General features: G+C 37.8%; 2 protein-coding genes across 10 annotated transcripts in view; one reads left to right on the forward strand and one right to left on the reverse strand.

The window, feature by feature from the left end:
- The window catches only part of LOC149148004 (ras-related protein RABH1e-like), a 479,517-nt gene that overhangs the window by 406,600 nt on the left and 57,138 nt on the right, over positions 1-15,779 (forward strand). For 6 of the 7 annotated variants that reach the window (XR_016263152.1, XR_016263150.1, XR_016263147.1 and 3 more), the window contains 2 exons: positions 4,507-4,632; positions 4,980-5,263. The exons of the other annotated variant lie outside the window; for it this stretch is intronic. The gene's annotated coding sequence lies outside the window, so the exon portion shown is untranslated. Of the gene's footprint in view, positions 1-4,506; positions 4,633-4,979; positions 5,264-15,779 lie in introns of those variants that run through there. 7 annotated transcript variants of the gene reach the window in all.
- Positions 1-15,779, reverse strand: part of LOC149148005 (double-stranded RNA-binding protein 1-like) — a 127,694-nt gene that overhangs the window by 44,626 nt on the left and 67,289 nt on the right. For all 3 annotated transcript variants that reach the window (XM_089441569.1, XM_089441570.1, XM_089441568.1), the window contains exon 2: positions 10,427-10,689. In XM_089441569.1, the coding sequence (XP_089297695.1) occupies positions 10,427-10,687 (261 nt within the window). In that variant the 5' untranslated portion in view covers positions 10,688-10,689. The remainder of the gene's footprint in view (positions 1-10,426; positions 10,690-15,779) is intronic.

Below are 15,779 nucleotides of genomic sequence, written 5' to 3' on the forward strand. Positions count from 1 at the left end.
AGTGTCTTACAGTAGACACTAAGAAGCATTGATGTGGAGGTACGCCCTAATCACATTTTAAGTTGGTCTATGTAATTTTGAAGCATATTCTTGAGTTCAATTTGAGCAAGCATTTCATCATTCAATAGCCTAGCCTTGAGGTAATAATTTGTAGCAGTAAGGGTTTTGTGGTCTCTTTACCAGTTTGCAACAGTAAGGGTTCAGTATGGGTTTCAAAAACCTTCAACTATCAAGTCAAGCTTCAAGACAGAATAAGAGGTGAAGGCAGTTCTGGCATCAGTTGTTTACAGAGTCCAGCACGGTATTCATTATTGTTCAGGTGTCATTGTAAAAGTTTGATTGTCTCATTGTACATCCAAAGATTATTTGCAGTAATGGCTTCATTGGCAGTAGAGATTTTATTTGCAACAAGGGTTTACCGTAAGGGTTTTGTTGAAAACTTTTGTAAGTGGGTCATTGTCCCTGGTACGGGAACCCACAGTGGTTGGTCTAATCTATGGTTTTGAAGTTAATTAATGCTCTGCAAAAGAAAATTAACTAATTGTAAGTGAAATATTGATTCACCCCCCTCTCAATATTTCCAACAAAAACCACCACTTTTGTCTTTGCTAATATTGACTTGCATCTCCACCCTTCTACCAAAAAATTCAAGGGAAAGTAAGTTCTCTTGGCTTGCAAGAGAAAATTAAGCAATCAAAAAAAGGCCATCCGCATACAAAAGAAGCATTATAACAAACTCGCCCAAATGGACACCATCACCACCTTGTAAGTATAACCACTCTTCAAGTTTGTCAACATATAAACCAAAAAGGGTAGGGGACAATCGACACTCGTGCTTGACCCCGATATCACTCCTAAAACTTTAGGAGATGCCAACTCAAGTTCGTATTTTGACTTTCACCTCCTCATACATCATATGAACAAATACTCCAAGATGCTTAGGAACCCCAAGTTCCTCCATTTTGTGCCAAAGCTTATCCCTAGGGACCATCTCAAAAGAGTTTTTGAAATCAACAAAGCAACAAAAGGCTTCCTCCTTTTTCTCCCAAACTTTTTCAATGATGTGCCTTAAAGTTATACTGTGATCAACCATTGAATGATTAGGTCTAAAACCCGGTTGCCCTTTAGCATGTTCGTCTCTTTCTTCCAGCCACTTGCTAATTTTATTTTCTAGCATGCTTCCAAATAGCTTTGCAAACAAGGGGTTTATCATTATGGACCTATAACTTGAGGGATTATAGACATCACCACTCTTGAAAAGAGGTATTGCTAGGCTAGTTGTTCAATTTGTTGGAAACCCCTACTGCATGATGTTCTTGAAAAATTTTGTAATGTGAGGTGCAAGAATTTTCAAACCCCACTTTAGATTCTCCGCTTGAAGTTCAACTAAGTCTTTTGCTTTTCAAACACCCAACTTCTTAATACCCATCTCGACCTCTTGCACAGTGAAAAGTGTAGGGAACAATTTTTGGTAACCTTGTCCACTTCATTTTTGACATTTTCATCCTCCATTTGAACCTTCAATCCTTCTCCTTTACCAATTTGATGAAGGAAATGTCATAAAAAGGATAAATTGAAGATAATAGTCTTTCATGGAAAATATTTTTTCTTTTTAATTCATAATATTTATTAAATACATTTATTTCATGTACTAATGGGTAAAACTGTAAATTACAGGAATTTCTGTAATTACAGGAAATTAACAAATGCATAATTCTTGTAATTCGTTCAAGTTTTGTGGAGGTCCATGTCATCTAACACGATTCTAACACATGGAGCATGATCAAGATGTTCATCTAATGGAGGAGTATCTATCTGACCTTCTCGTAGTTGCTTGCAACCCATAAGTCAAAGGTTGGTTAATGCATCATATCCACTCAGCAAATCTTGCAAGCCCTTTAAGAAATTGCCTGAATCCTCACCATCAGTTGGAATTCGGTCATCTGTACTTGGACATTAGCATACGAGTCATGAAGGATCAAGGAGACCATGCAAGATCACTATTTTTCCTTTGTAATCATTTTAGCTTAGCTTGAAGCGTTGAACTGACCCTGTGTTTTGGGAAAGTCAATTTAAGTTTCACATTTTTTGTATAAAAGTCGATGCATAAAGAAGATATAGGTTAGCAGCATATACTATAGTTATTATCTCTTAACAAACTGGCGATTATGTATTAAGCTTGTGACTTTCATTAATACAAGGACTTTTCTAATATTGTGCACAGTTTTATGTAGTTTCTGGGTGTTTCATTGGCAACGTACACCAGGAGGGCCCCTTGGTATCTGTTGCATATCTTTTGTCATGTATTTTATCAGTTCTACCATGTTTTGAGTGATTTTTGTTTATCATTTTTGTTATATATCTCAAAAATGTGCATACTTTTTCTTGTAAATACACAGATTTCCTGTAATAATTTCCTGCAATTTTCTTGTAGTGATCCTGTAATCACATAGAATTCCTGTAATTTTCCTGTAGTGATTCTGTAATCACACAGAATTCTTGTAATGTGTGCTCTATTTTTCCTGTAGTAGTCCAATTTGATAAAAACGTAGCGAGTAGGATTTAGTTAGATTTGTTTCCTTGATTAGAATTTATTGTATTTTAAATTTAAATCATCAAAATTAGTTAAGTTTTGTGTGCTTGAAATAGTGATTAGAGTGATAAATTAGTGAAGTTTTCATTTGAATTAAAATAATTATTCATTGTATTTGAGTGAATTTGCTTATAATCTTGGAACGTTGATTTCACTTAGAATTATTTTCCATTACAATTCTTAAATCAATTTTGACCAAACAATTGCTATTTCAAGAAGAGCATTTGGTGAGAAAGTGCAATGCATTTCTCTGAATCTGCAATCTTGTTCCAACAAGGTCACAAATTGAATTTAGAATTATGAAAACCACTGTAAGCTAGAATCAACTCTGAGATTTACTTGTGATTGGTTTGTTCATTGTTTTTGCATAGGAAATAACCAAGTAGCCAGTTTACATATATTGTGTTTCACCTCACAGTTTACCTACCTGGGTTGACTAACAAATGTTAAATTATTTACTCCACTTTACAACTTGACATTTTGGCGCAGTTATCAGGGAGTTGTAAACTAACTGGTGCCTGGGAATTCAGCTTGTTTTATTAAAAAGAAAAACACAAAAATATTTAGCAATTCTCTTTACTTTGGCTTAAAATATAAAAAATAATATGGGGGAGTAGGAATATAAGACGGGAGGTAAGAACCTGTACCACCACCATAGTGTGTCCTACAAAACCAATTGTGTTTAATATTGTATGTATAGATTAAGATATAAAAGAGGAAGATTTATTATAGCATCATTAGGTAGAGGTAGAATTCAAAGAATTCAAGATATAATTCCCCCATATACTGACTTGACTGCAGGAGAAGAAAGGGAATTTGATAGTTCAGTGGAAGCACAAAATGGATCAAGTACATCAAGTGATACATCTAGGGTCCAATTAGAACTACATCTCGTCTTCCTCCTGACAGTTGTAATACAATATATATTTTGTTTTGGAACAAAGATATGGCAGACAAGGAAAGAGGATCTAATATAGGAGGAGGTGAAGGTAATGGACATAGGATTGGAAGAAATAGTGGAGGATGAGGAAATGGAGGAAGAAATGGACCACCACAAGAAGGTGATGACAATCATAGAGAAGCAACATTTGGTTTACCTATTGTGGAGATTCCAAGGGTTGTACTCCGAATGAAGAACATTCCACCATCTGTATTGCTAACATTGTATGGTAGGTTAACTAAAGACCCCAACTTCTTTCTATTTGAATTTGATATTTTATGTAGTAGTTATGTTTATAATATTGATGCACAGAAATTACATTCATTTCCTGCAACATTGAAAGGAGTTTCATTACGTTGGCTCATGGGATTAGGTGGAGGTACTATTGCATATTGGGATGGTATGAAGAAAGCTTTCCTGAAGAAATACCAACCCTATTGCAAACCTAGAGATTCTCAAGAGAATATATTTCGAATGGTGCAACAAGAAGATGAAAGCCTAGAAGATTACCTAAAAAGATTCTTGAATAATTTGTAGAAATCAAAACAACATGATTTGAGTCCTGACACAGTCCGCACAATATTCCTAAAAGGCATCTGTGATGAATATATTGTTATACTCAATTTAATGGTTGTTGGTGATATTTCTCATCTAACATTTGACAGGATTAGTAATTTGTCTAGAAAATACTCAAGAGGGAAAGCTAAAACTGGTGCAGGGATAAGAAATCATCTTACCAAAGTTACTAAATCGGCTACTAGAGGTGTCAGGAGAGCGGAATTAGGAAATTTGTTAGAGGGTTTCAAAACTAATCTTTTAAATGCTATTACTTCTCAAATAGATGATTTGAAAATTAGGAAAAAGAAATCAGTGCAAGAATCAATTTTGTCTAGTTTTTGTACTAAATGTCGAAAGAAGCATCCATTAAAAAAGTGCCCTCTAGATAACATTCAAGTTTGTTTGATTTGTGCAGAACCACATAAAACTGAGGAATGTCCGACATAACCTAAGTTAAAAGCAACTTACCAAGGAGACTCTGGAAATGCAAAATCACTTTACAACATTGCACCCCGAAGACATTGGCAACCACGCGGAGCAGGTATGTATCAAAATCTCAGTCAACAAAATCTTCCTTATTATAATGTTCCTCATAATACATTATGAGATAATGTAATTAATTTCATATATGTATATATATATATATATATATATATATATATATATATATATGAAATTAATTACTTTGTCTCATAATATATATTATTTTATAAATAAAATAATATTATTATTATATAAACAAAGGTTGTATGAATAATGATATACATGAAATTTATTATAAACATTATATAATATATTCAAATAATAGATATAGATATTTATATATGTTTTTTATTTTCAAAAACTACAAAAATATATTTATACTATTTGTGCTTGTTGTTTTTTCAGTGTTCCACGGGGTCGCGTCCCCCCACCTCGGGGTCAAGTTTCCTAGCTCCCTCGCGCCCCGAGGACTCGGGGACGACTTAGAGTCATTTCCCCATGCTCCCAAAAAGCAGGGTATGCTTGGAAACTTCTAAGGGAGTGTTTCCTCGATTTTTTTGGGTCAAATCCTCCAAATGGGGTCGTTTCCTAGGCGAAAGGGGGCATGTGGGGTCGTGAGGGGCGTTTCCCTAGACAAAGTTCGGAAATTTTTTTAATGAAACAAAAAATCCCTAATTTTTATGAACCGGGAAGGGTTTAAACTTTATTTTCAATGTTCATTTCACATTGTTTCATCTTTTCATGATATCGATCTGCTCAGTCATCCTTTCACATTTGCTTTTATGTTTCAGACTTCAGTTGTAGACTTCAGTTTATTTTGAATCTTGATATATGATGTATTAGACTTGAGTCCTGACTATAAAAATTTGACTCTTGATGTATCAAACTTAACTTTTATTTCAATATTCAGTGTTCATAGTTGGAACTTCAATATGGTTTAAACTTTAAAACTTTAAACATTTATTTTCATTGTAAATTGTCAGTAGTTACACTGTACAGTTACAAATTTACATGTATGATTTATGATTATATGATATCATGCTTTTCATTTTAAATTTGTTTCAGACTTCAGTTATATGATTCATCGATTTATCATTTATCCTTCATGATGCAAGTGTTATATATTATATAATGATAAAGACAATTACATTATACATATTAGAATTTCAATGATATATGATATATTATTATATTTATAAGTTTTTAAGACCCTGACATCCCCCCACGTTTCCTAAAAATTGGTGGGGAGCTTTTGCATAGGCTGCCCCTGCATATCCCCGCTCCCTCGCCGCCATGTCTCGGAAACTTGTTGGGACATTGGTTTTTTGCCATATCCGGATCCTAGCTTTAAAAAAAATGGTGAATCCGTATCCGTATCCGGATCCACATCCTGGTAACTAAGGTTTTAGGACCCCTTTTTCCTTGTCAATTTCAGTGGTGAAAGATTCCACCCTAGTTGACACCTCTCTTCTCTCTTCTTTCTGTTTTGGGCAAAGGGTATTTGGCTGGGAAATTGAATTATGGTTTATTGGCTTGCATCTAAAGGCAGAAAAACCTCTCTAAGGCTTGGTACAACTTCTTGAGGATGTGAGTTCTTCATTTTGAAGTTGTGGGTCCCTCTTTGATCTCATTCTGTGGCAGCAACGCAAATCCTTGAGACAACGAGTTCTTGTGGTGATTTGAAGCTGGATTAAAGAGCAACACGACTCTGTTTTTTTTAACACAGTGCAGAAGGCAGTGAGTCCTCTTGTGGCAGTGAGGTAACTGTACAGGGTTTTTGGTGACAACGAGTTCATTTGGGCTCCATTTGGGACAGCAAGTGTACACAGTCCACATTTCCTAAGGCTGTGGATCTATCTAGGCCTCTCCCTGTGACAACGAGATCCATTCAGTGTACAGCAGAATCATTTGGTTTCCATTTATGGCAGCAATTTACATGATCTACTCTCCCTGAGGCCGCGAGGTCATCTAGATTCTACACCCTTGTTTGTGACAGCGAGGAGCAGCAAAGCTCTGTTCTTGAGAATGAGGCCTGTGATTTGGAGTAAAGAGTCTTGTTTGGATAAGCAAGGCCCTGTGTGTAGTGACCCATCATTAATATAGAGAGCTCAAGAATATTAGCATGCATACGATGCATGCATATGATAGCTACATATGCATGTATCGCATGCACTGCACTAGTAACTATATTCTAAATTACCTAAAATATTAAATATCCTGACACTCCTTCAAATAGAAAAGTCATATTCACCCATCAGCACATATTACTTAATGCCTCATGATTAATGAGCGATTACCAATGATATTAAGTTTAAAAGTATAAAGTAGAAGGGTTATAAAGAAAATAAATGTAAAGAATTATGTAAATTCTTAAAAATCAGGTTATATAATTATCTATCTCAGAATTTTAATAAAGTATGTCAATAAATTATTAAAGGGATAAATTAAATCAAAGTAAAGTTCCTATGTATGAACTTAGGACATATTAATTAAATAAATAAAATTTTAATCAAAATAAAATCACACATGTCAAATTATCCTTAAAAGAAAGATTCGACTGAGCATGTTGAGGAGGTGTCGCTGGGAAAGGAAGCGGTGGGCTCGTAGGTGGAGAGAGAGCAACCACCACTGATGAACAGTACATAAGGAGATGGCGAGGAGGAGTTTGGAGGGGAGGGGGGGTGTTCTTTGCCTATGCATGGGGAAGATTGTATTTGCTGTAAGTGGAAAAACTGAACCGGGTGTTGTTGAAGGAAGAAGGAGAGGAAATTTATCCATACTGCTTATAATTCGGAACTATTGAGCCTTACTTGTTTTGAAGTCTCTGGGCACGGGGGAACGGTATGCATCGGTTGAGAAGCATACTGGATTGAGTATCTAGGTATACTCGGTTTGGCTGGGTGGTTTTTGGTCATTCGGTAACGAGAGCGCTGGAGAAGTTCTGCAGCATCCTCATCGCAACAGCCGTAGCAGACCAGGTAAGTACTTCATCAAATTTATTAATACCATTTCAGACAGTTTCAGCAATCTTTACAGTTTCACAGTTCAGTAATGGCTCTTAATTTAGTACGGCCATTACATATGGTATCAGAGGAGTGAGTCCCCTAGTAATTATAAAGGAGGATGACTAAACATTTAAAATGAATATCTAGAAGTTTGTAAGAATATAAACATCATTACCAATTGTTTGTTATTGGAGCATAAATAATAATAAAAACGAATACATCCAGGCAAAATTTACAATTACAAGAGACTAATAATAATTAAAAGCATAATATCAAAATATTCAAGAAAGTACTTATCTCTAGAGAATACGTCAACTCCTTTTCGTTCAACTCTTCAAGGAGTTAATCTCGTCCATATTATCATCATCAGGAAGTCCATATCATCAAGGAATTCACAGCATCAAGGAGTCCATATCATTATCGGCAGGAAAGGCCAGTTTGCATCATCAGGTGGAATATCCTTCAACCACTCTAGGTCAATGCTGCCAATGTCTGTGTGAAGCATCTCAAGAAACCGTTTTATTCTCCCTGCAAGAACATTGTTCATCCCTCGTTCCTTGATGGCATCTGCAATATCTTCAAGATCAGCATATCTGACTGCATCCCAATTCACAGCATCCTTGGTATTTGAGTCCCTTTCTCTTTTTAATCTACAATCTTCTACATTTGTATTCTTCGATATAGTTTCCCAATCAAATTTGTTCTTGCTCTTTCCCTGGCCCATTTCAATATTTGCTCTAGCAATACCACTTATTTTACTGACAGAAACTTTCTTGTGACCAATTTTCCTGTTCTTTATCTCATCTTTTGTCACCTTCAAGCTTAAATTATCAGGTGCAGAACAATCCTCCAAGGTGGAGTTTAGGGTCAAATTCAATTTCAACTCCTCTAGCTCTTGATTATCTTCTGGGATTGAGATTTCACCTTCACTGGGCAAGACATTACCAGAATGACACCCCTCTTGAGAAAAATTCTCAAGGAAATCATATATAATGGATTCTGAAGAATCATTATATCCACCATAATCAACACAGTATTTGTCAAGAAAACCAACGCTAATTTTGGCTCCATCCAAAGGCCCTGCTTTTGGATATGACAAGGCCCTGTTGTGGCAATCCACGCCATGGCTTACATCATAATAGGTAGAACAGTGTTCATGGTTTACTTCATCGCCAATTGATATCATTTCATTTTCAGTCCGGCAAAATGCGTCCTTTGGCTTGAATCTCTCCAATTCCTTGCCATCATATGGAGCAACTTCAGTGTTTTCAATATGAGGGAACCGTAAAGCAAGCGATATAAATGCTGAACTTGAAAGATGATCAGATACATTTTGAGTTGGTTTTCTTGACAAATACTGTGTTGATTATGGTGGATATAATGATTCTTCAGAATCCATTATATATGATTTCCTTGAGAATTTTTCTCAAGAGGGGTGTCATACTGGTAATGTCTTGCCCAGTGAAGGTGAAATCTCAATCCCAGAAGATAATCAAGAGCTAGAGGAGTTGAAATTGAATTTGACCCTAAACTCCACCTTGGAGGATTGTTCTGCACCTGATAATTTGAGCTTGAAGGTGACAAAAGATGAGATAAAGAACAGGAAAATTGGTCACAAGAAAGTTTCTGTCAGTAAAATAAGTGGTATTGCTAGAGCAAATATTGAAATGGGCCAGGGAAAGAGCAAGAACAAATTTGATTGGGAAGCGGAGTCTGTTCTGGGCAGGAAACGCAGTTGCAGGAGGAACACAAGTTCATGTGGAAGTAGTTTGAAGCTTAGCACAGAAAACACAACTCAGTAGACAGTGAAGACACCCTGCAGATGCATGATCCAATTCTGGCAGCTTGTTGTGGAGGTCAGTCACAGCGTATAGTGAGTGTTCCAATCCATCTGCATTGAAAAGCACTGTTTATACAGGACAGCGAGGGTTTCTGTCTGCAGATCATATGAGTTGGATCCCACACAGGAGCATCAAATAGACCAGTAAGAGATTTGGGGATATCTATAGGTCACGAAATCTGTATAGAATAGAAGCATTTGAATTATAAACTGTTTGCAATGAACTGTCTAATAATGATGCTGCTGCATAAGTGAAGTTATAATTGGATTACTGTAATTGGTGGGTTGAAGTTGCTGTTGTGGAATCGTTGAATTATAATATTGTTGCTACAATAGAAAAATTGACGAATTATTGGCCATTTGTTTATTTATTCTTGATTGCATACATATATATGAATTTTGGTTTAAATCCCTAGGGGAAAACTAGGGCAAAATTTCACTTCTACATTACAGGGGGCTGCATTGTTCAGTGATATAGTGTATATCTCTAATACCAATTGAAAGAAACGAAGCTCTAAGTAACACCTAGCATTCACACAAACAAGAAGAATCTCAAGAAATGGAAAAGAATGCATAACCCATTCAATTATATTCGCGCCAATGATACAAATATATGGTACATGTGTGTAACCAGCTCTTGAGCTAGTTACACGAACATTTCATCTAAGAGATAACACTAGGAGGCAAAAGAAGAAAAAGCGAAAACAGTACATAAGCATCTAAGTGACACACGTTTATGGAAAGACTCGCTTCCCACAAATAAGAAGAGAAAACTCTTCAAGAATGGACATTCATCTATTCAAAAAAAAAGCAACAAACAATCCATAACTTTCATCTAATCACTACTCGAAGTCATTAGGAAAAACTGCACTGTTAAAAAATCCTATTCAAATAATCATCATTTATGTCCTCAATGGCACATGTATATGGAAATATTCACTTCCAATAAATAAGAAAGAAAAAAAGAAAAATGTTCAAGAGTGGATAGGAGAAAAAACAAACTTTACCACTGGGTTGGGAATGCCTCCTGCTACATTTGCTGCCTTTCCCAATTCCTGAAGAGCAACTTGAGCTGCTGCATGCTCTGCAGTTTTGCGGTTACGAAAAGCTGTTGGAGAATCATATCTTATTCCATTCACAATTACAGTGGCTGTAAAATTTGGTTCATGGGAAGGTCCTTCCTTTACATGCTCATATATAGGCGCAGAAAGAGAATGCTTCTGCGTATACTCCTGCAACTGGTTTTTGAACATAACTGGGTTGGACATACCTGAAAAGATTACATTAATGAGATAAGATCATTTTATTCAAGTCCAACAAATGTCCAAAAAGGCAGGTCAATGGATCTAGGCGTACAATAGGTGATAAAGATAAGACTGCACTAGGCTACTGCAAACATAACTATAAGCTAAAAAAAATACGCATAGAAATGAGACATGACTCTCCATGAAGAGGCACCTACCTAGTATATAAGCAGGCCTCTCACTCTCATTTGTATCATCATTCTTCATACATTTAATATATAATATTTGTATCCTCAACGGATATCTTTATATTCCAAGTTTTCTGGAGTAACTAATCAAAGAAAGAACTTTGTTCACTTCATTTGGTATCAGAGCCATGTTGGCAGATCCCGGCCTTTGGTCATCAACCCTTTGTCAAGTTCGTTGCCATTGGAATTTAGGGTTTTAGCCATAGAAGTATTTAGAGGTTCTCCATTCTACTGTCAGGCCTTTCGCCATTACTTTAAAAAAAGACACAAAAAATTAAGAAAAAAATTGCTTATTAAATAAATAAAAATAAATACATTCGTTTAAATATATATATATATATATATATTAAAAATAAAAAAACTAAAATAAATATAAATAAATAAATAAATAATTGTTTACCTTTGCTATCGAACAACTTACCTGCGCCAACAAACCACCACAGCCTGATAGCCTCGACAGTAACTGGTCATCTAGCCGCTTGGCAGTCCAAGTTCCAAAGCTTTGCCCTTGCCGCCACTACCACTCGTACAATCACACTCACCCTCGACCGCTTTCCATTCTTCACCGCAGCGGCCTTCTCTGTCACAATTATTGGGCCATTGCATAGTTCTCCCAGCTTCTGTATTTCCTTCTGTGAAAATTTCTAAACTGAAATTCTATCACTGCAGCAACTAATTTATTTCACCTACTTATTATTCTCAATAAGTTATTTACGAAATTTCTTCAGCAAATATTAAAATAAATTCTACTGCAGTTATCACACAATTACCCAGAGAAAAATACATGCACAAGAATCAATCACATCAACATGGTAATTTTTGGACAATTGTCCCCGGAAAAACCAAATGAGGGAAAATCAGTGTTGCAGATGAGGGCTTTATTAATCTTCGGCAGCGATCGCTTTTACAAGGAATGATTTTACAGAGAAACTGAAAACACAACAACAAAAAACCTGAGACTTTCGCTCTGAGACCATCTAATACTTAGGAGACCCTGCTTCCACTTCTGTGTCACCCCTGCGTCACTCTGATTGACCCAGCGTGGCTCTGAGTCCCTCTGCGTCAGCCAATGTATGCCATGCGTCTCTCTTTCTGCACTGCCTTACACTACCCCTGGGTCACCTCCTCCTCCATCATTGCCTATGGTTGAAGCCATCCTCTTCCTCCACCCTACAACTCCCTCTGAATTCGGTCTTCCTTTCCTCGAGAATCGAATTTCCTTGAGATACTGAGTATCTGCCAGTGTGTCTCCAAATGACCCTAAAGTCTTCTCTTATACTTTTCCTGTTGAGGAATCAACAGCCGAGATTAAGTCCCCATTAAAAATATTAATTATTTTAATAACTCCTCATCCCGATGGAATTTCTCAAAACGATTTCTGGGTCTTGGAGATCTCGTGTGCCAAAGCTTCTCCTCCAAATTTCAAGGCTAGAGCACATCCGATGCTACCAAAAATCAACACTCCCTATTAGTGAGAAATGCTCGATACCTGTACGGGTGCTTGGCTTGCTGCCTCACATCCCCTGCACAGTTGCTTACTGTACTGCTGCCCATGACACTGCCACTGCCACTGTTGCTCCTGTACTGTTGCTCCCTCTAAACTTGCTGCCCATAGCACTGTCACTGCTAATCGATGCACTGCAACTTCTGATACTTACCCATTATTGAAATGGATTCTTTACCATCCCCATCTTCTCCCTGAAATGAACAAACTTTGTCCTTCCTAGAGCCTTGGTGAGGATGTCTGCCCCCTATTCTCCTATAGGAGTATACCTCAACTGTACTACCCTCGTTGGACATAATCTCTGACAAAATGACACCTGATATCAATGTGCTTCGACCGATCATGAAATACTGGATTCTCAGAGAGCTTGATGCAACTTTGATTATCACACATGCTCCTAGTCGCTTCCATCCTTCTCCTGAATAGATTCTGCTTCAGCTGAGATCAGAGCCATGGATTTATGTTTCCCACTGCACCAGGAGGTCATTCCTGATCCAATGTTGAAACAATACCCAATTGTACTTTTCCGATCTACTGAACTTCCAACCCAATCTGCGTCAGTGAACCCACTCAGCCTGATGTCATTGCCTCTGGTGTACAACAATCCATGCTCGATTGTTCCTTGTATATATCCGAGAACATGTTTGGTTGTTGCCCAATGTGCCCTCTTAGGTTCTACCATAAACTGACTGAGGGTGTTCACAGCGTAACAAATGTTTGGCCTGGTATTGACCACATACATCAAGGACCCTATGAGTTGCTTGTACAAGGTGGGATCAACATCTTTATCTTCTGATGCATCAATCTTCTTCAAGTTGGTGATCATTGGAGTAGCCATAGGTCTACAGTCCTGCATCCGGAATCTCTTCAAGATTTTTGTAGCATATCTCCCTTGTCCCAGGAAGATCTCACCCTTGTGCTACCAAACTTCCGACCCCATAAAATAATGCATCAGTCCCAAATTCTTCATGTCAATTTCTGTGGCTAGGTTCTTCTTGCAGTCTTTAATGAGCTTGGATGATCCTGTCAGGAAGAGATCATCCACATATAACACTAGGATTAGAGGCTCATTCTCTACAACCAAATAGTAGAGATTAGGGTCTGTGTCACTCTTGACGAACCCCATCTTCTGCAAGTAGCCATCAATTCGACCGTACCATGCCCTAGGTGTCTGTTTCAGCCCATACAAGGATTTCTTTAATCTGCATACATGAGATTTCTTCTCATGTGTCTCAAAACCTTCTGGTTGTTCGATGTATACTTCCTCTTCTATTACCCCGTTCAAGAATGTCGTCTTGACATCCATCTGATAAATCTCCCACCCCATTTGCGCTACAAGAGATATCACAGTCCTAATAGAAGTATACCTGGCTACTGGGGCGAAGGTTTCTTCGTAGTCTATCCCTTCCTTCTGAGCATACCCCTTAGCCACGAACCTGGCTTTGTATTTCTCCACACTGTCGTCTACAGCATATTTGACCTTATAGATCCATCTCGAACCTACCACTAATCTGTCCTGAGGCCTAGGTACCACTTCGCAGACATCATTGACCATTATAGAGTTGTATTCCTCCACCATAGCATCTACCCATACTTGACGCTGAACGGCCTCTTGAAAACTAGAAGGTTCCCCAACTTGAGCTACTAAGGCCTGGTATTTGTCTGGTTGTCTTCGCTCCCTTTTACTATTTCTGGGTGCACCAATGAAGTCTTCTGCATCCCATAGAATCTGTCGGAGTTCCCGGCTCGTTCTTCCATTGGTAGTAGGTACATCTATCAACTCCTCTTCTTCCTGAGATTCCTCCTATTCTGAAGCCTTGTCTTCAGGAGGATTTCTGGTACCAGTTTCCACTGGTTGAAGTGGTCTGACCAACAGTTCGTCTTTCAATTGCTCCTCAAAAGGCATTTCTTGAGATTTTCTGAAAGTTCTATCCTCCATTAACTTTACATCCCGCCGAACTACGACCTTCCTACTCCCTGGAAGATATACTCTATATGCCTTAGCATTCTCGCTATATCCCACAAAATATCCTTTTTCAGCAATTTGATCTAATTTCTTTCTCTTCTCTTCGGGTATAGGACAATATGCTAAACTCCCAAATATCCTAAAATGACTGACTTCAGGTGTCTTCTCAGTGAAGATCATCTGCAGAGTGATTTTGCCCAATTCCCTGTGAGGAGTCATGTTCTTGACATAAATTGTCGTGTTGCATGCTTCTGCCCACAGGAATTTAGGCATATCCTAATCATACAACATTGCCCTAGTTGCTTACACAATAGTCCTATTTTTCCTTTCTGCTACTCCATTCTTCTTCAGATTGTAGGGAGTTGCCCACTCTCTTCTGATGCCTTCCTTAGCACAAAAATCGGTGAAGTCCTTGTCAACATACTCTCCACCATTTTCTAAGTGCAACACTTTTATCTTCTTTCCTGTCAGATTCTCCACTAGAGCCTTGAACTCTTTGAATCGACCGAAAACCTCATCCTTGGTTTTCAGAAAGTAGATCCAAGTCTTCCTGGAATGGTCATCGATGAAGTTGACGAAGTACTCAGCACGCTCTTCGCCCTATTGTTACTTCTGGAAAATGCAGCTTTGGCATACTTGCCCAGAGCGCACCCTCTGCATACATCATCCCATTCAGTACTCAGTTCTAGAACTCCTAATACTGTTTTCTTGAGAATTCTCAGAGCCCGATGGTATAAGTGTCCCATCCTCCAACGCCATAGCACATTCAAGTCTTTGTCTCCATTATTGTCTATCAGTGCCATTGGTGATTCTAACTGTAACCTGTACAATCTGTTACTTCTAATTCCAATTTGAGCCTTCTTCTTCCAACTTGGGTGTTTGACATATAGTTTCTCCTTAATGAAGAAAACCACATAGCCCTTGTTTTGAAGTTGAGATACGAAAAGTAAGTTCATCCCCAATCCCGGCACATGCAGCACATTGGTTGCCCGAAGTCTCTCTCCTGCTTCGGTTTGAAAAACTATGGTACCTCTTCCTATTGGAGTACACTTTGCCTTATTCCCCATGGTGATCTGAAAATTCATTCTTTCTTTCTGATAATCTGAAAAACATTCTCGGATTCCTGTCATATGCCAAGAAGGTCCACTCTCTATATACAAAACCTCTGAGGAGGCAGAGCTTGCAAGACGAGCAGCTTCTTCCAATCTGGAAGCTAATATCGAATATCCGTCCCTTGTGCATTCTTCTTGAAATCTGCGCAAGTCCCTTGAGTGGATGCCTTTGCATCATGCTCTTGACCCATAATCGATTTTCCTTTCCTATTGTCGGATCTCTGCTCTGATACCATGTGAAAATTTCTAAACTGAAATTCTATCAGTGCAGCAACTAATTTATTTC

The sequence above is a fragment of the Pinus tabuliformis genome, chromosome 9 (genome assembly GCF_031772625.1).
Source record: "Pinus tabuliformis cultivar Carrire ecotype Pingquan chromosome 9, CPIR1, whole genome shotgun sequence".
In the NCBI taxonomy this organism is placed as follows: Eukaryota; Viridiplantae; Streptophyta; class Pinopsida; order Pinales; family Pinaceae; genus Pinus; species Pinus tabuliformis.